The 26,078-nt window shown below is 40.8% G+C and overlaps 1 protein-coding gene across 28 annotated transcripts in view; it reads right to left on the reverse strand.

The window, feature by feature from the left end:
- The window catches only part of Nrxn3 (neurexin 3), a 1,564,636-nt gene that overhangs the window by 800,971 nt on the left and 737,587 nt on the right, over positions 1–26,078 (reverse strand). For all 28 annotated transcript variants that reach the window (XR_005974847.1, XM_041658568.1, XM_041658546.1 and 25 more), the window contains 4 exons: positions 13,892–14,011; positions 5,698–6,079; positions 4,119–4,309; positions 3,169–3,342 (listed from right to left, as the gene is read on the reverse strand). Coding sequence is in view for 27 of the 28 variants with exons in the window: in XM_041658568.1 (XP_041514502.1) it covers positions 3,169–3,342; positions 4,119–4,309; positions 5,698–6,079; positions 13,892–14,011 (867 nt within the window). In the remaining variant the exon portion in view is untranslated. The remainder of the gene's footprint in view (positions 1–3,168; positions 3,343–4,118; positions 4,310–5,697; positions 6,080–13,891; positions 14,012–26,078) is intronic.

Raw genomic sequence — 26,078 nt, forward strand, 5'->3', positions numbered from 1 at the left:
TTATTCACAATGCTGCAAACTATCAATGATAGTAATTTATGCCTTAACCTACTTTTTGGCCATTTTTCCTAGCCACTTAAGCTAATTATCTAAGTAATTTGTGTACAATAAACAAGGACCTTCCTCCCTCCCTTGGTACTCATCCTCCACTTCAACCCACCCAGTAGGGAAGTCTTAATGCTTGGTGGGCAACCATCATAATTATCTCCATGGCAATAGAGTGCATGTGATTAGACCCACGGGCTTTGCCATCAATGGATAGGAGAGCCATCAAGTCTCAGCATCCGGCTTTGAACAATCATGGTACTTAGAGCAAGGCTGGAGGCCACCGTAATGCATGCGGTGAAACACGGAAGCGGGTACTGGGCTGCAGGGCAGCCTGGGGACATTTCTCCCAATGGGATGGGCAATTTTCTCCTGCTTCCGCTCTCACTTTTTCCCCTAAAGTTCTCCTGAGGAGGGCTCAAGCCTCCATGCTTCTCTCTTTACATTTTGTAACCGCTAATTCCAGCCTCTTTTTATTCCAGTCCTACAGCTTCCTTTCCTCATCACTCCAAGTTCCATGGTCTATAGAGCTGTGCTTCCGATACAGCAACCAGAAACACACGTAGCAAGAGAGCTTCAAAAGTGCCTTTTGTGAACTTAGGTGCTGCTCCAAATAAAAAGTACACAAGCTTCTGAAGATTTAATGTAATCAAAAGGATATAAAATATCTATTAGCCACTTTATTACACAGACTGAATTGCTAATATGTGGGCTATATTGGGTTAACTAAGATAAAATATAAAATGTAAACTAATTTCCTGTTACTTTACTCATTTTACAATCTAACCATTGGAAAATTTCAATTGCATGTCTGACTTAGGCTACATTTCTTTCTTTTTATCTTTCTTGCGTGTGTGTTGTATGAGTACGTGTACATGGGCTGTGTGTATGCAAACACATGCACACGGGCCAGGAAGTGACGTCAGTAATCCCCTCCAATGACTGTGTGCCTTGTCTATTGCAGCAGTCTCTCCCCCAACCCAGAGCTTGCTGACACAGCTGAAGTACCTAGTCAGCTTGCTCCCGCGGTCCAATCTCTACCTCTGGTGCTCTGAGATTGTGGACCAGCTGCCCTAGGTACCCAGCATTTATGTGGGTGCCAGGGACCCGAGCTCTGCTCTTCATGCTTGCATACCGTGTCCTTTACCTGCTGACACAGCTCCCCGGCCCCTTATACTACCTTTCTATTGGATCATACAATAGATTCTTCTTAACTTTTCAACCTGAATAGCATAAGACATGATTTTTAAAATGCTATTTAAGTAGCACCTTGTGTGTGTGTGTGTGTTTTTAAGAAATGATTTTATTTTCAATTGTGTGTGTGTACACGTGTGTGCATGCATATGAATGCAGTGCCTGTGATTCAATAAAATATTTTGGATCCTAGGACCAAGAGTAACAGGTGGTGGTGAGTCACCTTCCCTGGGTGCTAGGAATGAGATCTGTATCCTGTGAATGAGCAGGATAGCTTTTAACTGCTTAGCCATCTCTCTAGCCCTGTCTTGTGCTTTTTAGTATGTGATTTCAGACTTTAACTTGCTCTGGTACCTTCTAGAAGAAGTTCAGCTACTGTCATCCTGAACCTTCGAAAGTAAGATTCTTAATGTAATATCAAATACTTCATTCATCCTTGCATCACCCTTAGCATCTGAAGAACTCTGAATAGACCAGTAAGTCCAAAAAAAATTTTGAGTTGAATGAAATTGGGCAGCATTTTCAGGAAAACACAAAATGGCTACTTCAAGTGCCTTTGATTCCTAACCTCTTGCCCATCACACACATAGACACACACACACACACACACACACACACACACACACTGTATTTATGGCCATCAGGATTAAAAATGTATTCTTGGTTAAAGGAAAAATGATCATAGGGGTCACCCTCATGATACTAGTCCAACACAGACCACCGACTCCGGCAAAGGGAAACATCTTTTTTAGCACAAGTTAGCCTGAGAAGCACTTGCAAAATTCTGCTTTAAGGGAATGAGTTTACTCAAATGGAAGCTGCTTTAAAAGTAGTGTTCATGAACTTGAACACAGAAAATAAACGAACAGTTTTGACATGGGAAATGAAAAATGGATGCAAGAAAACACAACACATTGCACAAAGGACCATCAGGCTCAGCCAGAGGAAAGAACGCAAAGACTCCTTTGCATGTGGATGACCTGCATGCAGTCTCTTCTCTGGCCGACTGAAGGCAGGAGTAAACCCAGAATGTGTTCACTGCTGCCCTCTACTGGCTGGAGATAAGTTGTTCTTACAGTCATCAACCGCTCTGGAAAGACTTGTTCTTTTCAGTGTCTACAGAAACAAGGCTGAACATGGTTTGTTGTGCAGCGTGGGTAGACATGCACGCTATTATGTGTCTCGCATGAGATAATATTCAGGAACAATAATCCCACGTTTATCCAGTACCAACTAGGTATCAGGCCTTTTGTTTGTTTCTGATTTTGCCAATTACTTTTGAATGTGCCTACTTTTGTCCCATTTCACAAAGAAAGAAAAGATAGATCTAGGCGTTTAAGTTAATTACTAAATGTCAGCTGGACCTTAATCCAGGTCTTCCTAACATGGGAAGTGAGGCTGTACCTCTACAGCACACTGGAGACTGACAAGCAGAGCCTGATCCAGTAAGTACTCAATAAACGTTTCCTTCCATCCTCATGACGTTCTGACATCATTTCTCTGTCTCCCAATGGATTTTCATGAAGATTCCAGCTACTATTGGCCAAAATAGGAAGCAGTGTTGTAAATCGTGACACCAATCTGGACTCTTTGTCTTTTGCCATTATTAAAATAAATCTCCAGTACCCTTTCAGCCATTCTGAAAATAAAGGCACAAATTGGGAGAAGCCTGATGCCCATGACAGCGAAGGGACTTCACTGCCGAGTTTATAAACCTGGAAGGACACCTGCCAGCAAACCTTCTTAGAATTCATGGCACATGTCTGGCATACTCAACAGGTGACAAGAGGACAGCGATTAGGATGCACTGTTGGGTGGTGTCGGAGAATGACAAAGGATGAGTAAACAGAGGAAGGAGGCACTGGCAGAGCAGCAGGGAGGCTGGATGCTTGTGACAAGACTGTGCATTCGGAAGAAGAGAGGTTCTACCTTCACAGCCTCGCTCGATCTGCCCGCTCTTGTGGAGAGCATCATTGATGAGATCGGGCAGGCGCCCGTTCAAGTCTACAGAGGCCAGACAGCCCTGAAATCCATCCCGGGAGGCCACAAGCTTCGGAAGGTTGCTGTACATGCCCTGAGCTAAGCCAGCCATGTAGAGATCACCTAGAAAAAAAAATGCACAAAGTAAAAGAGACTGAGTAGAGAAAGGATGTGGCAGTCATGTACATTAAGGCTCAACACCTTAGACTATTTCTTCTTTCGATGATGATAACACAACAGTGGGGTGGAGGGGTCAACTAAAATAGGAATAACTGCAAGACTTTCTAAACTATTAACCCAAATATATTGATTGGTCACTCATTTTGTGTTCCACACCTCAGAGTCTGAATTACCATATCAACTGTATGAAGATTTATAATTACAAGAAGTAAAGATTAAACACATTTTCAACTGAACAACCATATATTTAGTAGTTTTTGTGTTTGTTAGAAATAATATGTTGAAAGTTTTACAGACATCCAATCAAGGGTCTAACAACCCATAATGAGAGTAATGACCAACTATCCTCCTCTGTGTGTGTGTGTGTACGCAGTACTAAGTACAGCTGAGACATTGTTATCAATGTCACCCAGGAAGAAAAGACTTAGCTGCATCTAGATCTTTGTCCCCTCTATTAGGGACCCTCCTACATTTTGACATAGCCTTGACTTATCACCTCATCTTTTAGACCCCCAAAGCACATTCCTAATATTATTAGAGATCATGAAACATCTTGAGGCATGGATAAGTAACTTTATGGTACAAATCAACACTTTTCCTATGCAAAACACGTGGTACAAAAATATATGGTTGGAACCCCTATCCTGGAGCTTTTCCATGGAAGCAACTTTTCTGTTGAGAGATGGGATATAAAATAAAAACTTCTGTAGGAGAATTACCTTTCAAATCCAGATTTTTGGCACCATTGATGACCTGAGTGACTACCTTGGTGTCGACTTTCAGGCTGTGGGTATTGCTGTTGTCCCGAGTGATGACAACATTGTGCCACTGGTTGTCATTCAGGGGGCGGTCACTGTTGCCTTTGATCACATTGGGACCATTGCCAAGATCAAACACATAGTGTATGTACCTACGAGAGACAAAAAAAGCACACAATCACTTCAGGTACCATGAAGTAGTTAAGTAGCAATCACACACACACACACACACACACACACACACACACACATCAAAAACAAGGGGTTTCAAATCTCAAGTACAGACCTGGCCTAACATAGCAATTAAATACACTGAAAAGAATTCTCAATAACTATTAGATCATACTTCATTTCAATTCCATATTCACAGACTGATAGAGTCTTCTTTCACTTTTGTATTTTTTTTTTTAAGTCAAGACTTCACAATATAGTGTAGGTTGGCCTGGAGCTCACAATCTACCTCTCAAATATTGTGGAATTATGGGTATGTACCCACACTTAGCCCAAAAGTCTGCTTCTTTAATCTTTCATAGGAATATCTAAATCTAAGAAGTGGTACATTTAGACACCCTACAAAACACAATAGAACAACAATAACAAAAGTCAATCAAGATTGAGTAGCGTATTTGTTTGTTTGTTTGTTTATTTGTTTGAGACAAAATCTGTGTAGTCCAGGTTGACCTCGAATTAGCTATCTAGCTGAAACTGGCTAAGATTCACGATAGTTTATAGCACACACCTGTTCTGACCTCAGTCAGGAAGTGAAGTAAAAAATTAATCCAAGTTATTCACCTGACTCTTGACCTCAGTCAGCTGGTGAGAATGCCATCTCACAGAGACAGAGCCTCTTGTCTCTATCACACCACAGCTGGTTTTACAGGTGTGTGCCATCACACCTAGCCAATGCATGCTGCGCTGGGATTGAACCCAGGACCTTGTGCGTGGTAGACAAGCACTCAGGCAAGCTACGTGCCCAGTTCTGTCTTTGTTCTTATTTCACTACTTTCCCATATATTAAAGCAGAACAGGGGGGACAAAGAGTGGTTTAAATATTACAATGTTAACCTCTGCAATGTCCCTAAATTCAGGAAACTCAATCTCATGGTTTTGGGTAATGGGGGATTGTATCAGTGCTTTCCCCTTAAAATAAAAATTGCAATGCTATTAGTAGAGTTGTGAAATAACTAGGTTTCATTTCTTACTATGCATCTGCTGACTACAGTTAGCAATACATCACAGACCTGTATACACACCATAGCCATAAAACTATGGTAAATATGGTAGGACATAAATAAGCTTACCTTACAATAGCATCAAAGGACAGCAATTCATTGTTAAAAGATCTATGACATCAACTTAGTAGAATTTCATTAACTAATCCTAAGTCCCTGTCCTTTCCAGCCCTAGTCATCGTGTGGATCTTTATTACCAAGGAGGGTACTAGCCAGGGCAGGGGTTAGGGGGTAAAATGGACACTTTTCTTCACAGCCATCGTTTCAGTAACATGCCCAGCATCAACTAAGTGATTTCTCCTACTTACCCCTTGACCAGCTCAACTGCAATGAAATCATTGCCATCGCCACTATTGAAAAGAATGAAGCCGTCAGCTGACGTGGTCTTGAACTGGAAAAAGAGGTGCATGGAGGTATAGGCCTGGAGGGTGGCAAGGGTCAAGTAGCTGCTCTTGGTCTTGAAAGTCACAGGGTCAGCGATGATGTTCCTCAGCCCAAACCGAGCCTTCAGTTCGCAGTAGTCAATGTCCCCATTCTTGCACAGATCGATGTAGAGCAAGCCATTGAACATGAGGCTCTGAAGATGACCAATGAAACTGGAAGGGACCACAGAGATATAACGCTTCTCCGTCATGATACCAGTCTCAATATTGTGGAACTCCAGGCGGGTGTGGTCTCCCACCATCGTACCTGTATAGCCAGAAATGAGGTAGGAATGGGGAAAATTACTGTTTTCTCACAACCACCTTCCTCTGTCTTACAGAAGGAACGTGTTTCCAAGTTTCTGAGTTCTGTCCCAGAAAACACAATACTCGTGAGAGTTTGTAGCACCTGGTCTGAGCTCAGTTAGGAAGTGAAGCAGTAGCTCAACCAGAGTTACTCTTTTGACACGTGACTTCAGTCAGCTGCTGAGAATGCCGTCTCAGAAAGAAAACCGTGAGCAAACAGAGAACCCAAGTGAAAGGGCATCACTATTCATTGTCTTCATTCAAGAATCAACTCAGGAAGCAGAGGCAGGGATCAGGGAGTAAAATGGACAGTTTTCTTCACAGTCATAGTTTACAGGAGTTTGAGGCCAGCCTGGTGAACAGAGAGAGTTTCCAGAACAGCCAGGACTATACAGAGAATACCTGTGTCTGGACAAAAAGAAAGAAAGAAAGAAAGAAAGAAAGGAAGGAACCTTAAATCAAATCATAAAAAGTTATTTTTTCCATGACCAACAATTTCTCATAGTAAATCATTACTTGGTACAGATAAAGCAACTAATTGTGGTTTCCTAAAACTAATACTGTCGCCTTCCGAAGCAACAGCTTGTACTTGAATCCTGCAGATGGGATAAAGTTGATCATAATCAGGTGGGGCTACAAAATTCATCTCTAGTCACATAACCATAGACTTTGATCTAAAGAGTAAAACCGTGATCTTTGAAAGCTAGAAAGTTGGAAAGTTTGTCTATGTCCAATAATTGGAAAAACTGAGACCCAAACTCACAGTACATCACTCCAAGGTGAGACCTGAAAATAGGCCTTTCTAGAAAGTTCCAAAGTTACCAATTGATCGGTCATTTTTAGGGAATATATACATATATTTTTTAATGAAAAAGAGACCATGAATTTGAAGGAGATCGGGGAAGGTAAATGGGAGAGCTTAGAGAGAGGAAAAGGAAGAGAGAAATGTTATAATTATGTTTTAATTTCAAAACTAAAAACATAAAAGCAAAAACAAAGGTTCAAGAGATAGGTGCTGAGACAAACTGTTTCTGGGGGTAAGAGTCTTATGAGGAGATTTGCTTCTCCCACAGACAACATGGCAGGGACCCCACGAGAGTCATCAGTTCTATCAGACAAAGTGACCTTCTCCTTAATTTGGCTCAGTCAAATTAATCTGTTGTTTTACTATTAGACGTCTCATTGATAAATGACATTTGATGACTATCTGTCTTACTTTTCTTTCACTCTCTACTGGTCCAGAATTCGAGTGTCAAAGAGGAAGGGTGGGCATTTATCTTCTTGGATAACTTAGCTGGAGTCTAAGAGATCCAACCATGTCTGAAAGATTTATTCATCTCCTTGGATTTTAAATATAGATCCTACTTCCTCAGACACAAGCTCAGAAGTGATTCAAAGATTTGCAAATGAGCACAGAAATCAGGGCTTACATTTGATGAGCCTCTTTATGGTGTTTTGACAACGGGTGTCAAATTATTCTTTTAGTATAAGCAAAAATAAAATAATGATGTTCGTTAAATACATAAGTTGTAGTTAGAACAAAAATCAAAATGCGACATAAATTTGTTAACAATTGAATGACTAGGAGAAGGAATTAGGACATGAAATTACTTAATATAGACAATTGTACTAGTCATGAAATGAACATAACCTAAAATTCTCACGTTTTAAAACAGTGAAGCGATTGACAAAGCACCCAACTCCACTTGGCCCTATCTCTTCATAGCAGGTGTGGGGACTAGTATAGAAAGTGTCCGGAAAGGGACCACAGGCAACCTGCATGGAGGAACTGCAGGGTGGTGATGTTACTATTTGTGCCCTCACTCACATCCTTCCACACAGAAACTTCAGAGTGAAACCCTTAAAAGCAAAGGCAACCCCATGCGATCCAAAGAGTTCCCAAAGGAATCAGAGAGGCAATTTTAAATTCAGCTGAGAGATTTCTACAAAATTTTATCTTCAGGACTGAGGACTGAGAAAAGTCTGCCTACCAAGAAAATTACCAGTTTTATAAAGCAGAATCAAAGTACATAGGGTATTGGATGAGAATTTTTTTTAAAGAGGCAGAGTAAAAGGATAAGTAGGACAAGAAAAGAGCAAAAGGCTGGATGGTGGTGGTAGTGCATGCCTTTAATCCCAGAACTTGGGAGGCAGAGGCAAGTGGATCTCTGTGAGTTTGAGACCAATCTGATCAACAGAGCGAGTTCCAGGACAGTCAAGGCTACACAAGCAAACCCTGTCTCAAAATAAAATAAACAATAAAGAAGAAAGGAACAAAGGAAGGAATGAGGGAAGGAAGGAAGGAAGGAAGGAAGGAAGGAGAAAGGAAGAAAGGATGTAAAGAAGGAAGGGAAAAAGAAATAAACAAGGGAATTCAAGAGCTTAGCCTAGAGCCAGAGATTGATTGAGGACTTAGGATGACTCAGGGAAAAGATCCACTACAAGTCTAGGACAGTGGGGGATCTAGCAATGTGGGTCCCCAAATCAGAAAAAAAAATGGTTCTGTTATTCACTAAAGAAACTCACCTACCTGTTACACAGACTAAAACCAAGCCAACCACACACACCCAAAATACCCTATGTCATTACATCTGACAAAAATTTTAAGAAGACTTTGCTTGACATTTGAAACTTCCACCAAACTAGTCAAATATGACAAAACAAGTCCATGTGTGGTCTAATCCATACAAGGAACTGAGAACCCTGCAGAAGACAACACCTTCTGACCTTTGGGTGTAGACCAAACTTTTTCTCACGTGACAATAGGTATACGCATACCTCAGAATGGTTGCTCTAGAATTCCAGAGGAAAGAAAAATAAAAGGCTTGAGTGAAAGATAATAAAGAGACACGAGGACTAACTATCTCTATATGCAAGGTCTTGTGCTAAGCTTCTGAATATGACATGTGTCACAATAAGCATTAAGTTATTGATGGCAGCATTATGTGTCCTTAGAGGTCAGGGCACTTAGTGTTCAGAGGTTAAGCAGTTTGGTTAAGGTCCCAACAGGTTGGTATGGCAGACCTTCAAACCGAATCCAGATGTGCATAGCACACAGACCGCTTCTTTATATGTATACTCTGTTTTTGAAGAAAATTTTGATGCATTTTCCATATCCTTGACCATAAAAAAGCAGTAGATGGACTTGATCTGCTACCCCTGCCATGTAGTAACTGTAATAGAGTCCAGTCTTCTACTGGGTACCATATGCCATTCCACCTAACTCAGGATGGTTGGCCATCTTTCCTAAGAAAGCCTTGTGGCCTTAGTCCTTAGTCACTTCCATAGTTCATCAGCAGGTGACAAGCCAGTCGCATAGTACCCCTCAGAATGAAGACAAATAGGAACCCCAGGAAAACTCTGGCCAGATCTGCAATTTCCCATGACCGCAGAGCACACGGAGGATGAGTATATAGGCTCTGGGGATATCATCCTCGGATTTGAACTCTAGAGTCACAGATTCTTCACTTGGTTGCCTTAGGCAAGGTTCTTAACTTTTTTACTCTTCCATTTCCCATTTGTGAAATGAGTATGCCTTGGTCAGGATTAAGGGCATCAGCACAAAATTCTAGAAAGTTTCTAGGACCATAACCATGGGCTACTAGTTATTATTCTTTTCCTTTTTTGAATGTTTTAATCATTGTTCATTTATTTTACACAGAAGTTCTTGTTACAAATGGGACAATCTAGTGCCTCTGGGTATCTCATGGCCTACAAGGGAGGCTGAGTTCAGCAAGTTTCAGTGATATGGTAGGGGAACATGCAGTGGGCTCAGACTTGAAACATTAACTTGAAGGGAAGAATTTGGATGGCCATTTTTCTTTTCATATAATTCCTGGCCAACAGTACAAGTTTAAACAAATAATAATGATAATAAATGATGATGATGATATTAATAATAACATTGGGAAATGTTGGAAGAAGGCACTAGGTCCTCTATGACTTCCAAACATATAAGAGTAGCTCAGAAAAGGGAGGTCTATAAAGTCTCAGTTAGGGACTTTACATTTTCATCACAATTCTCCAGCACCACTGGATCCTGACACTTTTCTCCATGTTCTCAGCACTTTTGAAAAATGTGTTCCATAAAAAGGCCTTATTCTAAAAATAATTCCGAAGCCAAATATATTAGGCAATTAGTATATATTTAGTTATTGGTGATGAGCAATGTGCACTAGCTATTCAAAACCTCCTAATGAGCCTTGAATAAAGAACTTCACTTTGTGACCTAACATTTCCTATTCACACTCTATCAACGTTTTATTAACACGAGTAATAAATTGTTGTTGGGAGATTTTGAGAAAGGACGTTTTTATTCAGACTGTAGCTGGGTGAGAGAGAAGTCAGTTTGGGCCGGAGCAAGAAGTCCTGGGCCAAGTGTACTGTCTGAGCACATTAGCTCGCTCTTCTGAGAAACACAAACGAAGTCAAGCGTTCTTTTAATTTGTCCTTAATAATAGAGATCTAGCCCCGTCAATCAATCAAGCCTTATTAACTGTCTACCGAACTTAGTGCTCTTTCTTCCAAGAATACAATTGTATGATAAAAAATGGAGAACACCAGGCTGGAGACTTTTTCTTTCTTGGCCTTTGGTGACAAACGAGCCTGGCCTATTCTATATGTCGTTTGTATAGCCTAGTTAGAAATTTGGCACACTGGAGGACCTGAAACAGTATGGAGAGGATTACTGAGTAAGCCAATATGACACCACTTAGAACCATGTATATTTTAGAGTCGATGCCTGATTTTATGAATTCTCTAAATTAAAATTATATCCCCAAGCCTCGTTTCACTGTTTAAAAAAAATCAGCAATAAAAACACCAAACAAACAAACTCTTTTCTACTCCCAGATTCCTTTCTACTTTTCAGCTGCTGTCTTCCAGCAGCACTGAAGTAGGGGGTATGGCTGAAAGTGAAAGAATTCATTAATTTCAAATAAAATTACTAGATGCCTTGGACATGCCAAGGCTTAGCCCCACCCTCTAATTGTTAGTGCTAATAGAAAGCACAGTACATAATTGCCTTTATTCCAAAGGTTCTATAGAAGAACAATGATCAAGGCAAGGGATTACTGTACCCTTAGTTCTGTAATTCTCAGCGCCTGTGTTTTGTGGTTTTCAAGGAAAATGAAAGGAACTCACTGCTGAGTGAGACCGGGGTGAGAGTGCCACCTAGTGGTAGCTATTTATAACACGCTGTAAACTGTATCCTGGGATTTAACCAGCCAAATCCAGAGGAATTAGTGCTGCTTGCAAGCACAGCATTTGCAGGCTACTGTCTGATCTCACAGTTCATGGGGACAGCTTGAATAATTAATGCAAATCGAAAATTGCTTCTAAACAACAAAGTCATTTTCATCTCATTTTCTATATTCACTTCATACCATTAAGTTACCCTGAGGTCCCATAGGTCAGAAAGTCCTTCCAATGACTGAGCTGTGTCTTTGATAATTGGTGTAGCTCTGAGAGGAAAGAGACAGAGTGCCAGGGTCGGCATCCTGAGATGTATTCCCCACCTCACCCTAGCCATTCATTATGCTTTGCCTGTGCTGGAAGAGAAATCATTTTCTTTTGATGGATTGTGAAGGGCAGCGAACTGCTTCCTTCTTTGGGATCACACAGACGTGGATTTGAAGCTTACTTACACAGCTCTAGCTTCCCCATTTCTCTTCAGTAAAATGACAATAGGGACATTTATTTTGAAAGAGTATGTTGAATTATTGAAGATTAAAGGAACAGATAATCATAAAACAGCTAGCACCGCATCTAAAGCTGGATGGATATATGGTGTGTGTTTTTCTTCTGTCTAGATTCTCTCTCTCTCTCTCTCTCTCTCTCTCTCTCTCTCCACCCACTCCCCCCCCCCCCCACACACACACTCTACAATTAAAGATTCTAGAAGTATAGAAGTAGTGAAGCTTGGGCTCATAAATTAAAATTAAATTTTTGGACCCACTGTTACAGAACATTTATGATGGAAAGGGCCCTAAAAAATCACAAAAGTTCAAGTTTAAAATTGGAGAAATGAAGAAAAGGAGATTCTGTATATTTATCCAAAAATCATAAAACAGTTTCGTGGCACTGACTGTTTTAAACCCAAGGCTTCTGTCCCGCTCTTCGGAGAAGGCACCGGCAGCTACAGCTGAGGTTACAGACTGAATTAGACAAAGGTCAGGAATAGTGAGTGGCTTCCCCAAGGTCCTGCAGGGAGTTAATGTCCAGGCTAGATCAGATGACACCAGAGTCCCATGGAACTGCCCTGTGCAGAATCGAGTTTAATTTTCTTCTAGGATGTGAGTTCGGCACACTGTGTGCTTGGATACTCGGCTGGCAATGAACTAGAGATCATTGCCTGATTAATTAAAACAATCAATCAAATTCTGAGAGAGTCTACCTTCATTAGCCACTCTTAATTTCCCCACCCCAGTTGGTTGCTTTCTCAACTGATTGACAATTATATTCCTACTCACCTACACGGGAATGCCAAGACATATTCTTTGTTTTATGTTTTTTTTTAATTTATATATTTATTAAAGATTTCTGTCTCTTCCCCGCCACCGCCTCCCACTTCCCTCCCCCTCCCCCAATTAAGTCCCCCTCCCTCGACAAGACATATTCTTAACATTTTCAAATACCAGAGTTCTTCCCAATCTACTCAATTGGTTTAATAATAGGAAATGGGTAATTTTTGCGCACCTTTTATCTTATCTTCTACTATTCTAACATATTGCTGATGGATAGCATGTCAGCAGGAAGCACTTCCATATTGCCTGGGACTCTCAGTGTTCCTTTATATACATACATACATACATACATACACACACACACACACATACATGCACGCAATGCCTTCCTAAACACCAAGCTGTTGTACAAAGGATTTGCCTGTTTGAGCATCACTCTATGCCAGTTCCTCTTACAAGAATGATGTGGGACAATGGTCCTGTACCCTGTAAAGATGTGTCAGTTGCACTGGTTTAATCAAATGCTGATTGGCCAGTAGCCAAGTAGAAAGTATAGGCAGGGTGACCAGAATGGGAGAATTCTGGGAAGAGGAAAGGCTCAGTCTGCAGCTGTAACCCAGATTCAGAGGAAGCAAGATGAGAATGCCTCACTGATAAAAAGTACCAACCCACGTGGCTAACACAGACAAGAATTATGTGTTAAGATCCAAGAGTTAATAAGAAGCCTAAGCTAATAGGCCAACCAGTTTATAAGTAATGCAGGCCTCTATGTGTTTCTTCGGGACTTAATGGCTGCGGGACTGGGAAGGACAGAAAATTCTGTCAACAGGTACTTAGTGAATAACAATTAAATAACTGAATGGCTAATTAAAACAAACATGTCCAGCACCTCCTACCACATGCTCTTCTCGTGTTTTCTGTGACATCCTATATTTTTGGACTCTCCATTGCCCCTATTAAAGAGTGATTTGTTTGCTGGTGCAGCGAGCTGACGTAGAGAGTGACTGATCAGGCATTTTTAATTATTAGTAACAGAGGCATCTATATAACTCTACACCTGCTCTCTGGGCATAGACTGCATACCCAAGAGAGAGCCCGATGAGAAGGCTATTGCAGTAGTGGGCTAGCTATATACAAGCTGAAGAAAAGGATTGTGAAATACGGAGTAAGGGGAAATTCTTAGCCTTGTTCTTAACCATAGAGAACACAAGGTGTTACTTCCTTTAAAGAGAATAGAAACTTCCAAAAGGGGAACGGCAGACAGACCAGACAGTGAAAGCAGAGACCAAGCCCACCACAGTCACACTTACCCTCGGCCACGTCATCATCCACTGTCAGCTTAAGGCTTTTTCCTCTGCGCACCACCCGGACGGTGTGCCACTCATTGTCATTGAGCTTCTGACCTGCGTACAGGGTCTCAGGTCCTTTGCCTAAGAACGGTGGTAAGTGTCAAAAGTTAGAACCGGCTCTCAGAGTACTGCTCAGGGCATAAAGTTTGTCAAAGCCACACTGGTGCACATGGCCCAGGACAGCCACGGATCCTACTGCTACTGTTTCCATGCAACCCTCTATATTCATCTCCAAAAGCAGACATCTCAATCAAAACATGAATGACATTCATCCATAATGAAGGATATAAGTATCCTCCTTCATGCATAGTTATGAGGTCTTTAAATACTAAAAACACTTAAGATTTACAGTGATCGCTAATCAGTGAACATTTGTTTTTGTAAGGCTAGATACCAAAAATTCATCATCATTTAATTTTTATTGGTCACTTGCCTCTTTAAGCTTAGTACAAAAGTGTGGCTTTTACAAAATATTTACCAAATGTGTAAGAAATTACTCTTCAAATTCTATTTCCTTAACTTGCCATTTCTAGTAACCCACAGTCCTATCAGAATTTAACAACCATAGCAATCAAAAAAGTAAGCAACACTAAAAATTGTATCTAGGTTTAAACACTGCAATCAATACCCCTAGGGTAACACAAGGGGACCCAGGCTTTTCTCACTGTTCATCATCCTCCAAAAACTAAAACAAATGAAACAAACAAAAAACTCAAAAGATCAAAAGGAAGAAATACCATAAATTTCAATATTGAACATATACTCTCAAAACAGTGTTTCACATAAGGAACCACTAGGTAAAGGAGTCAGCTTAGTAGTCTCAAGAGAACCCATGTTAAGACAGTCAAGATGAAATTCAAGTTGACCCCTATGAAGGGCCTGGCAAGCAAGGAATTGTGGTGTTTAACAGCAAAAGACTGTAAGACAGAGAAACACAAGGCATTGAGATGCTGCCATTAGCAAGAGGAAAGAAACTAACTTCAGAATGTGTATCATCATGGACCCAAAATGAAAATCTGAAGACAAAGAACGCATCAGGGAAGCTATGGATTAGGACCAAGCTTCTCCTTCTGAGGCACAGAGCTTATTCACGCAGAAGCTGATGGTTAAGCAATGCTGAACGAATCAGTCAATATAAGCACAGCTTTGTGCTTAAAATAACTTGAAATATATTAAAATATGTAAGAGAAAGCTATGATACTTTATTTTGGAAAGAAAATAAACTCAGGCAGGAATCTTTAGATAATTGTTAAGTTGTACTTTTCAAATATTGAGTAGTTAATATTCCTACTTGAGCTGGTTTTAAGGGTAACAGAGGTAAAGTTTGGGAGATCTTTTCCCCTTGAAAAATAAAGGCTTTAGAGTGAAGAATTTTATTTTAGTTTCAGCACAAGCATATTTTTTTTTCCTTTGGAATTTATCCACCATCCAACATGCTACTCAAAGGAGTAAGACTCTTGAACATCAGTGATGAAACTTGGGTTGATCCAGTGAGCCTCAAATCCCATACTGATGGCATGAAATAGCTTGATGACTCTTCGGAGAAGAATTTGCTAAGAAACAACTGTTACTTAATATCATATTTGCTTCTTAATGCCACAGTAAAATGGAATCCCCCTCTACATTTCAAATCACTAAATAGACCCGTTCATTATTTCCTTCAACTGAAGCCTCAGATGGACACAGTGTCCCCTTTCAGACCCCCCACTGAGAGGGCAGTGGGAGAAAATGGATGACATCATTTGGGTTCTTTTAATAAGAAGAGTGGATGTTCTTAGAACAAACAAATCTGCCTTTGTGTTTTATGTTTTTATCCTTTTTTATTCTATGTACAAATGCTTTGCTAAGAGAGAACAAAGAGAAGACGGATGTGGAGAAAAGTGACTATGGAGGCAGAACTGCTACAGTTATGGGCTATTTAAAACGTCTCCTCCAAGGGAACATCTGTTCTTTAGGCAATTTTTTTTTCACATCAGTTAATTTTTAAGACTGGGGACAAGAGAAAAGAAAGAATGACAAGCACAAACACTGTCAGTTGGGGACATTGCTACCTAAGCACCGTGTTAGCTACAGAAATGCAAAAGAAGCTTTATTTTTGCCTCAGGTGTTTTCAATGAAGCCAGCATTTTATAGGTATAGCATTTAAAGGTAGGTATCCAGCAAATGTGTGTGGTGGTCAGATTCAAACACAAATATTCAACTGTCCATTCAACTTTAAAACATTAGAATGTGATGTCCTATACTTAAATTTATGGAAAGATTAGTGAAACTTTTTATGCCCTGCTATTTCCGACATCACTAATTCTCATTATTGTAAGAGTGGGTGAAAAAGATTCACACCAATTTCATTAAAATGACAAGGAATCTTGGCCAATATTCACTTTCAAGTAGCAAACCGATAAACCTCAGCGAGACTTTATGAAGCCCATCTTCTGGAAGTGAAGTGCTAATGGCATTTATTCTTAATCAAGCCAAAAGGCCAAGTCACCATGCTAAAGGAAAGTGATTTTTAAATTCAGCTGCAAGTTTCGCCAAAGTGAGAGGGGGGTGTCAAGTTAACCTGTAATTCCCAAAGGAGACTGAGTAGGTAAGCAACACAAGTTGATGCTAACACAAGCAAACGGTTGAAACACAACAAATTTCGGCTTGCAAAGCTGAAAAGATCCAGTTCAGGAAGGATTCCCACCTCAACCCCCACCCACAAGTTGAATAGAATCAGTCAAAAAGCCAGTGAAGCAGCAACGGTGGGTAATGAGTAGAGTTCTTTCTGGTAGGTAGAGGGTGTCCCCAAAAGGAAGAAGAAGGAAAAGGACATTGTTCACGTTTGAACTGAAAATGACACTAACCAAGAACTGACAACCTCAGACCCATAAATGTTCCGACGCTGTTGTCTCTTCAAAAACTAAGATGATTATGATCTGAAGTGGGGTTCACACTGGATGTATGTGTTGGCATGTTTCCCTTCTTTCACAGTGTATACAAGAAATATTGATCCCAGGAAATCCTATGAGTCCCCTTAGGCTGCTCAGACATGAGGGCTACAGTTAAACAGAAGAACCCAATCCACTCTCATAGCTGACTTCCCCAGATCATGATATTTATGATGAAGAGGAGAACCACAGAAGAAGAGTTCTGACATACAGAGTTTTGTAAGAGCAGAGAGAACTGAATTCTTCATGCTTGAAAAACAAAAATCCTTTTATGATTGCTTGTAGTGGTAGCAACAGCATGTCACTCATTCTGGCCTTGCGACCATCTTCACTTAGCACTGCCTCTTTGAGGGGAGGTTTTACGCATTGGAATATGGACTAATTTTCTGATAAGCAGACAACAGAGAACAAGAAATAGCAGCTGAAAAACACCAAACAGATTCTTTTCTTGAACCCAAGAGAAACCCCAGGTCATTAAGCAAAAAGAACTAATAATAAAATCAAAATAAAACACTATAATAAAAATTACTGCTGGTTGCTTGGAGGAAGATGACACTTAGGTATCAAAATATTCTTAGCTCCCTCCACTGTGGGCTTCAGTGTAATCATTTTTAACCTAGTTAAGTTTTTTCGAGAACAGACGATATTGTATGATTTTGCTATTTCCTCTAAGAACAATATAGCCACAGAAACTACAGGTTACCTCAAAATACACATTTTTATTATTCTATTTCTATGACCTCACGAAATTAAGGTAAACCCGATGGTTTTGCTCATATGCAGGCGGTAGAGATTCCTTCCATCTGCCACAAAGGGCTGTTTTCAAACTTGGAGGGAACGTTTGGGGACTTTTGATTGCGTGGGGGAGGAAACGGGTGACCAACATGACTTTTCTTCACCTGAATCTCTCTATTTGTGCAAAAGAGAAAACGATACCTTGGTTTCCCTAGGATCCATGTTCCACGTGAGTCTAAAAGAAAGTCCTACAATCCCCTAAAAATCACAAAACATTCTCTCTTAAAAAGGTATATATAATTCTATAAATATGTGCAAATTATTGTGTTCGATAAAAAAAAACAAAGACATTGATGAAGAAAACACTTACCTTTATTTCATCAGCACCTAGCTGTGACAAGAACTCTACTGAGCCCAGAGCAACAGGGATTTTATTGCCCATCCTTCCCAGAGAAACAGATTATTTAGGGGTGAAGCAAAGGCAACGAAAGGAACTTAAGGAGGAGAATGACAGGGAAGTGTTTTTGTTTTCTGTCTAGTATATCAAAAAGAAAAAAAAACAGTTAAGGCAGTATCTGGTTTGCCTTTGTAAGTATAAACTCAGTAGATTTCCAAAACCAGATTAGATAAAATTATTGTAGCAAAACTGCTCAATTCGATTATTTCATTTTCACCAAAGTCCTCAAGCCTCAGGGACAACTGAGGAACTTTCCACAACAGGTATGGAAGGTACAATGTGCTCAGAATAAGTCTTCTACAAGTGACCCAACTCTACAGTCTGAGCACGTACACCATGGTGAAGATCCAGATTCTAGTAATTAATAAATAAATAAATAAAAACTTTCCAGGGAGTCCAGCATGGATAACATCTTCAGCAACAGACTGCCCACCCTCTTCTAAGGACTGCCCATCAACGCCAGTACTTCGTGCGCTAACTGTACACAGCTACTCAGCTGTGGCAGTGTTAGGGAACTGACAACTGTGAGGTTTAACAAATGGTAAATGAGGAACAGTGAGACCATGCAATCAGTGTGATATTGAGATAAGATAAGCAAAATGGGAAAGATCCTTCATGGGTCTGCCCTTTAGTTACTGGTGAGGAAACCTGAAGAGGCAAAGACAAATTAAGGAAGACGACCTACATCTCAGGAGAGTTGACTTCTCTATGTTTAGAGGGCATGAGGTCCTTGTGCTCACAGATAAGCCCTAGGGAAACCAGGAATGGTAGACAGGCAGGGTTGTCTCTTAAAGGAAGATTATACAGAACCTATTTTTCTGCCCAGAAAGCTGGGAATGGATATAGTTAGTGTATATATAGTATAGTGACCTGTACTATCAGTAGGGCTAGGCTACTCTCAGTCCCCCGGGATATCCTATTTATCCAGGATGCTTTCTCCCTAGACCTTTATCTTGAACATTGTTTCTCAGTCAATAGAAACCAGCCTTATGGGGGATGTCACATGTACTTTGTAATAGCCTAGGTAACCTCTGTGCTCTCTGTAGGGCCAAGCCACATTTAACTCCCACAGACCTTTATGGTTATCTCAGTCATTTTCTCTAGACCTTTATCTTCAGAATAGTTTCTCAGTCAATAGAACCCATCATCATAGAAGAGGTCATATTACACTTTGTAGAAAAATTTCAATTTAAACATGTCTTACGCTTTGTTGTACACACAGGATTGAATCAATTGTCAACAGGAAACTTTTCTCCAAAATTGTGCTGTGCTTAACTGTGCCTAAAATACAACTCTGGGTATCAGACTCTAGAAGTCTGAAGCAACATCAGCTGCTGACTTGTCATAAATAAGATTTCCTTCTAGCTTCACACAGACAGATATTCTGCTGGCCCTAGTGTTTGTAGAGACTCCCACAGATGAGGAAATTAGAACGGGATAGAATGAAGTCAAGTTGAAGTTGATAAAACATAATTGCAAATGAGAAGCGAAGACAAAGGAGTAGCTACTTCATAGAATGCTGCAGGAAAAAAAAATCTCTATGTTCTGTTCTTGTCATGAGTTCCTATTCTCAACGACAGGGTCACACAAGACTTCTCTGAGGAAATAGGATTGAGAAGAGTGAAAACGTGCAAATGCCCAAGGCCATGAGGTGAACATGTTGAAGGACCCCAAAGAGGCCCATTTGGCTGAAACTGGTACCCCAGAGGGAGAAGGAAGGGCAGAAATTGGTGATATATGCAGAGGCCAGATGGTATAAGACCATAGATGACATATTATTCCATCTAAATACAATTCTAAAGGCAACAGGAAGCTTTGGAAAGTTAAGCAAGTGTATAATTACTACATTATTTCTTTTGTGTCTTGATATACTTCTGTAAGTGTGTGCTTGGATGCTCATCCCTATGTGCACATGGAGCGGCCAGAGGAAACTAAAATCTTATGTTTTATTCCTTTGGCACAGGATTGCTTACTGAATTTGGGGCTAGCCTGGCAGTCAGTAAGCTCTAGCAATATTACTGTCCCACCCCTAAGCCCACACTGAATGGTGGAGTTACATGCCTGGCTTTTTTTTTTAAATAGTCACGAACATGATGTTTGTTTTTCTTCAATAAAATAATGAATAGGCCGGGCGGTGCTGGTGCAAGCCTTTAATCCTTGCACTTGGGAGGCAGAGGCAGGCTAATCTTCGTGAGTTTGAGGCCAGCCTGATCTACAAGATCCAGTTCCAGGACAGGTTCTAAAGCTACAGAGAAACCCTGTCTCCAAAACAAACCAAAACAAACAAAAAAGAAAAGAAAAGAAAGAGTATATATTTAAAAATCCACACTTGGCAGATAAAATCAAACAAAAAATGAACATATTGGCAAATAGCAATGCCCAGCATCTTAAAGGATGCTGAGATGGAGGCAAAGGGACTGAGTTCTGAGAATCAGTTTAACACTGACAAACCTTTCAAAACCTAACCCTAACCTTAGCCATTTCCAGACTTGGAGTTCCTGACTTGTCAAATGGTGACGATATGTAACTGATAAGATACAACGACCTTCAGACAAACATTCCAAGACATGCATGTTCAGGATAAAGAGATGAAAAGTGCAAAAAATGTTATAATACCAGTACTTTTAATATCAGAGCCGTATGGTCTTAATGTGTGATCTGAAGTTAGAGCGCTCATCATAAAAACATCATTTCTCCATTTCTCCTTCATTTGCTTCTCCACATGCTCGAGAACATCAGTGCCTCACAACCACCCTGCTTACCTCTCAGGGACTTCCATAACATTCACTATTGGTCTTCTCTTATCACACCTTGGCCCATGGAGGCAAGATTTGTAGGGCTAGTGATACCCTACATCAGTGGTTCTCAACCTTCACAATGCTACAGACCCTTAATACAGTTGCTTTTGTTGTGGTGACTCCCCCAAGCATAAAATTATTTTTGTTGCTACTTCATAACTGTAATATTGCTACTGTTACAAATTGTAGGTCAAACATCTGACATGCTGATGGTCTTACATAATCTGTGTGAAAGGGTTGTTTGAACCCCATAGAGGATGTGACTCACAGGCTTGGAACTGCTGCCCTGTATCATGCCTTTTTTTTTTATTTGGGCACTGGGGATTTGAACTCAGGTCCTCATGCTTGCACAGCAAGTGATCTTAATCAGTGAGCTATGTCCTCAATTCCCTAATTTAAATTTGAACAATTTTTCTGGCTGCAATTGGATCCAATGTAAAAAAAATAAAAGGCCAATACTATACAGACGGGAGTCTTTCAGGAAGCTGTTAAAGGCAGGAGGTGAAAGTGACTTAGACTAAGGAGAGCAGTGGAAATAGAAGTGATAAGATTTGCTGTGCACTTCAGAAGCAGGGTCAACAAGACCAGGAGAGCGATTTGGAAAGTAGGTTAGGAATGGGGAGGAAGGAGGCGGAGGCAACCTACAAGTCATTGTTGACTCCTAGACTGAACTCTGATCATCTGAGTAGATGCAAGCTCAGCTAGAAAAGGAAAGTTTCCAGGAAAAGTGAGACACACTTGGCCTAACAGAAGCAAGGGAGAACCTTGGTTCAAATACCCCAAACCCACGGAAATGCCTTAGTGCACACCTATAAACTCCACATTCCAACAGAAAAAGGCATCTTGCTCCAAGTTTTCTGCCAACCTCTAGCATAAGCCGTAAATTTGCAGCATGCCAAGCAGGCGTGAGCTGAGGACCACTGGGTTCAACAGTCCTTGTCATAATCTCTCACCAGGAAGCCGCTTTGCAAGGGATAAAGCAATTGGCTCAATGATAGGAAGAAGATCCGTTGGAAAATATTGTATCTACTCTTGTTTATTTAAAAATCTGCAAATTCACTAGAATGTTTCCCTCTGTAGTCCTGGTATGATTCATAGACTCTGGACACTTTTAATTACTTAATATGCTACAGTGCTCTAGGGTCTCACCATGGGATCTTCTTATTGGCAAGTAAAGATGTAGGCTTGAAATATTTTTACCAAGATGTCCCTTAAAACCCTCCCCCCATCATACCCTAATACTTTTCAATTTAAATTTATTTTCTCATCAAGAGATTTCTTAGCCGGGCGATGGTGGCGCACGCCTTTAATCCCAGCACTCGGGAGGCAGAGGTAGGCGGATCTCTGTGAGTTCGAGACCAGCCTGGTCTAGAGAGCTAGTGCCAGGACAGGCTCCAAAGCCACAGAGAAACCCTGTCTCGAAAAAAAAAAAAAAAAAAAAAGAGATTTCTTATCCTAAATGTCAAAATAAGAAACTGTAAGCAAGTGTGAATGGAAACATCTGGGAAATCATTAGTTTTGTCTTTGTGTATGTGTGCCTACATGCGTTATATGGTGTGTGTTTGTGTGTATGTATAGGAATGTGAACATGTATACACCACAGCAGATATGTGGCAGTGAGCTGACAACCTTGGGTATTGATGCTCATCTTCCACATTGGTTGAAACAGGGTCTCTTATTCACCACTGTGGAAGACAGACCAGCTGGCCCACAAACTTCAGGACTTTCCTTGTCTCCACCTCCCATCTCCCTGTAAGACGGCTAAGTTCACAGACATGGATACTAAAACACCTACATTTAGATGGATTCTGGATATCTGGACTGAGGTTATCATACTCATTTGGCTATCACTTTGACCACTAAGCCATCTCCCTAGACACGAAATTTGTTTTAAATATGAATTAAATAAGGCAAAAATGGAGCTTACAGCACTCTCCCTCAATTACTGTTCATAACTTCTCTATTCTTTATCTCTCCCCAGTCTTACTAAATTCCCAAGCTAAGAGTGTTTACCTCCCCAGTAATTCAATTCTCTGCAAATTATCACACTGTCTCCTGTACTACAGTTTGGGTCTTTTTGTTTTTGTTTGTTTTGTATCTACTTTAGGGCTTTGGAATAAGATTTTGTTATCTTTATAATCTTAAAACTAAGCATCTAACCTTGAACCTAAAAGTTGTTCCACATTGGAGGAGGGGAAAGAGTGCTATGAAATGTGTCTTTTAAACAAGACGTGGCTGTTACCACATCACTTCAAAGCAGCTGTGGTCACTTGCACAAGACCAAGCCAGTTGAAATTCCATCATGGTGTATACAGTTTTATTAGGTCAACTTTTCTGCACCTGTGGGACATAGCAACTTAGAGGAGTCTCATAGGATAAAAACAAAACAAAACAAAAGCATTCCATCATGAATGGAGGTAGGCATCTGAGGCTCCACCCCTTGCTAAGAAGATACTGAAATGGATGACTGCTAAAGAATGGAGGGTCGCCTTTCTCTGGGCACATGGCCCCTACCCAACGATGGCTTCACATCAAGGTACACACAAGTGGCAATAACTGGATTCTAAGTTATCAAAAGAAATGAAGTTGGAAAAAAGATGGAGCATGCAAAATGAGAGGGAAGCGATACGGGTCGATGTGATTGATATTGTGTATACATATATAAAATACACATATATGTATTGTGTATACATAAAAGGTACAAATAACATACTATAAGGAGGAAGAAGAAAATGGAACTTGAAAGCATGTAAGAAAATGAAATGAGCACTACAACCTGCCTAGGTCACCCAGCAGATAAACCCTGAGTCTGTCTGTCTGCAAAGTCTCCTCCTTGTGTTGTACTTGTTCTCACAGCTTCTCTGTGTTTAAAATGAGAGTTGGCCAGGCTGGGGGGAGTAAATCAAGACAGAGTAGAAATATGGAGGAAATGAGTTAATATCATAGTTGTTGTTCTTTTTTTAAAAATGCTGCAAGATCTCCACGGCAGTAGGCAGCAGAAATGATGTAGGTCCCAAATGGTGGCGGCCGGCCATGTGGCGGCAGACAGCGGGCCCTGGGAGCAGCCAGTCCCAGGCAGAGATGGCTGCTGGTCTCAGAGAAGTGGTGGCGGGCCATGTGGCAGCAGGCAGTGGGCCCCAGGCAGAGATGGCTGCTGGTCCCCGAGCAATGGCTGGTTCCAGGCAGAGAGACACATGGCGGGTGGGCAGAAGACAGAAACATGGATAGACACGACATGCAGGGTGAGGTTGAATGTTTATTCAGGGGGTTATGGAGGAGGAAGGGTGAAGGGGGGACAGAGAGAGAGGGAGAGAGAGGGAGAGAGAGGGAGATAGATAGATAGAGAGAGAGAGAGAGAGAGAGAGAGAAGAGGAGAAAGGGACAGAGAAGGGGGGAAGCAGAGAAGTGGGGAGAGAGGCAGAAGTGAAGCTGCCTCTCCGAGAGGAAGATGGAAAAGAGAGCGAGCTCAGGCAGGAAGCTGAAGATCAGCCTGCCTCAGCGGATGGGGAGGGGAATGGGTGTGGCTTGTCTCTTAAAGGGACCAAAACCATAACATTCTCAGGTCTTCCTTACAATAAAAAGCAGGCACGTCAAGGAAGCAGAAAAGGAAGGGCCCAAGATGGCGGTGGGCAGGTCAGAGGTAATGGGAGTGGGCGTGGCTTGTCCCTTAAAGCGACAGGAAAGCACAACAATAGTATAAATAAAAACAAAATTAAACAAGAAAGAAAAAAGTACATTTTCAGAGTGTTAATAAAGAGTAGAAAACCATGGCACAAATGTTGTAGAATCTTATCAGAAACCAACTGCTTTCTGATGAGATTCTAGGCCTACCTACTCTCCAGGAGGGAATGCATGTCTGGTATTGCAAATCTAATGGTTGGGAAACCCCGAGTTCCAAGGGGTAAACCCGCTACTATTATTCTGCTAAATGGACAACGTATGAAACTATCCTTTTATTTTCTAAAGGGCTTCCCACAGGTCAGGGAACCCTGATTGCTCTTCGAGCTGATGAGGGAGGGGGACTTGATCGGAGGAGGGGGAGGGAAATGGGAAGCGGTTGCGGGGAGGAGGCAGAAATCCTTAATAAATAAATAAATAAATAAATAAAAAATAAAAAAGCCATAGTTTAGTACAGCTGTTAGTCAGTCCTTAGCAGAGAAGTGTCCTTGTGCAATGGATCGTGGTTCATACAGAAACTCACACCTTGTCAAAGAGTAGAGAATAAGTGTCTGATTGTCATGGAAGAGGATCTAAAGGGATCAAAAGAGCTAGAAGTTGGGAAGTATTAAACAATGTATTGTGGTCATCACAGGTCCACTGTACTAATGAACTCACAGCAGCTATATTTGCCTCCAGGAGATCAACCCAGTCAATGTTCAAGCTTAGAGCAGGAAAGGTCTCAGAAGCCCCAGTCTCTAACTGAGGAGCTATTGAGAGTTGATGGCTGTCATTTTTGTCTTTAAGAGTAGGATCTCGAGTGGTTCAACCATGCTTTAACGAATGTCCCCACAACCATGAGTAAGTGACCAACAAAAATTAGACTTAGTGAGTAATATAAAAATTTAAAAGAACACCAAATTGGACAAGGTGGAAGACAGGGAGTATATCTATGAGAGATGAATGTATATATAATCAGAATATATTGCATATAAATATGAAAATCATAACAGAACTAAGAAAAATATTATAATAAAATGCTTTAAGATGCATGTTACAGACATAGCATATATAACCCATTAGTAAAACCAAAAGAACTTAATGTGTATTATAGCAATGAGGTGAGGGTTTAAAAGATAATCATATTAGTGAGGATTTGCAGGAGACATTTTTGGTTCCTGAAATCATATCCCCTTAGCTAGTCTCAAATCTCAGCCATAGCAGCAAGTGTGAGCTATAGAGAACTGTATATAATCTAATGGTCCCTTACCACAAGGAGAGCCATCCTGTGGACCTTCAGAGTGTCAGCGTTACAACCAAGAAGGAAGAGCAGGGCAGCAGTACAAAAGAGAAGATTATCAAACAATAGGTGGATGGAGCTAGTTGATGAGTACCCCATCTTCCAATGCTGTAGGCAGACAAGCCTGGGAACAGTTCACTGGATTCTTTCTAACTCAATACCTGGGCAATGTGCTACCAAAAGCGACCTTTACAATGCATACTCCTACAGCTGCTTCTTACACCACAGACTGCTAATATGAAATAGAAACTACAATTTTGGGATATTGATA

This window comes from Microtus oregoni, unplaced genomic scaffold (genome assembly GCF_018167655.1).
Source record: "Microtus oregoni isolate MIOR12 unplaced genomic scaffold, Mior012 000009F_ref0000495, whole genome shotgun sequence".
NCBI classification, from domain to species: domain Eukaryota; kingdom Metazoa; phylum Chordata; class Mammalia; order Rodentia; family Cricetidae; genus Microtus; species Microtus oregoni.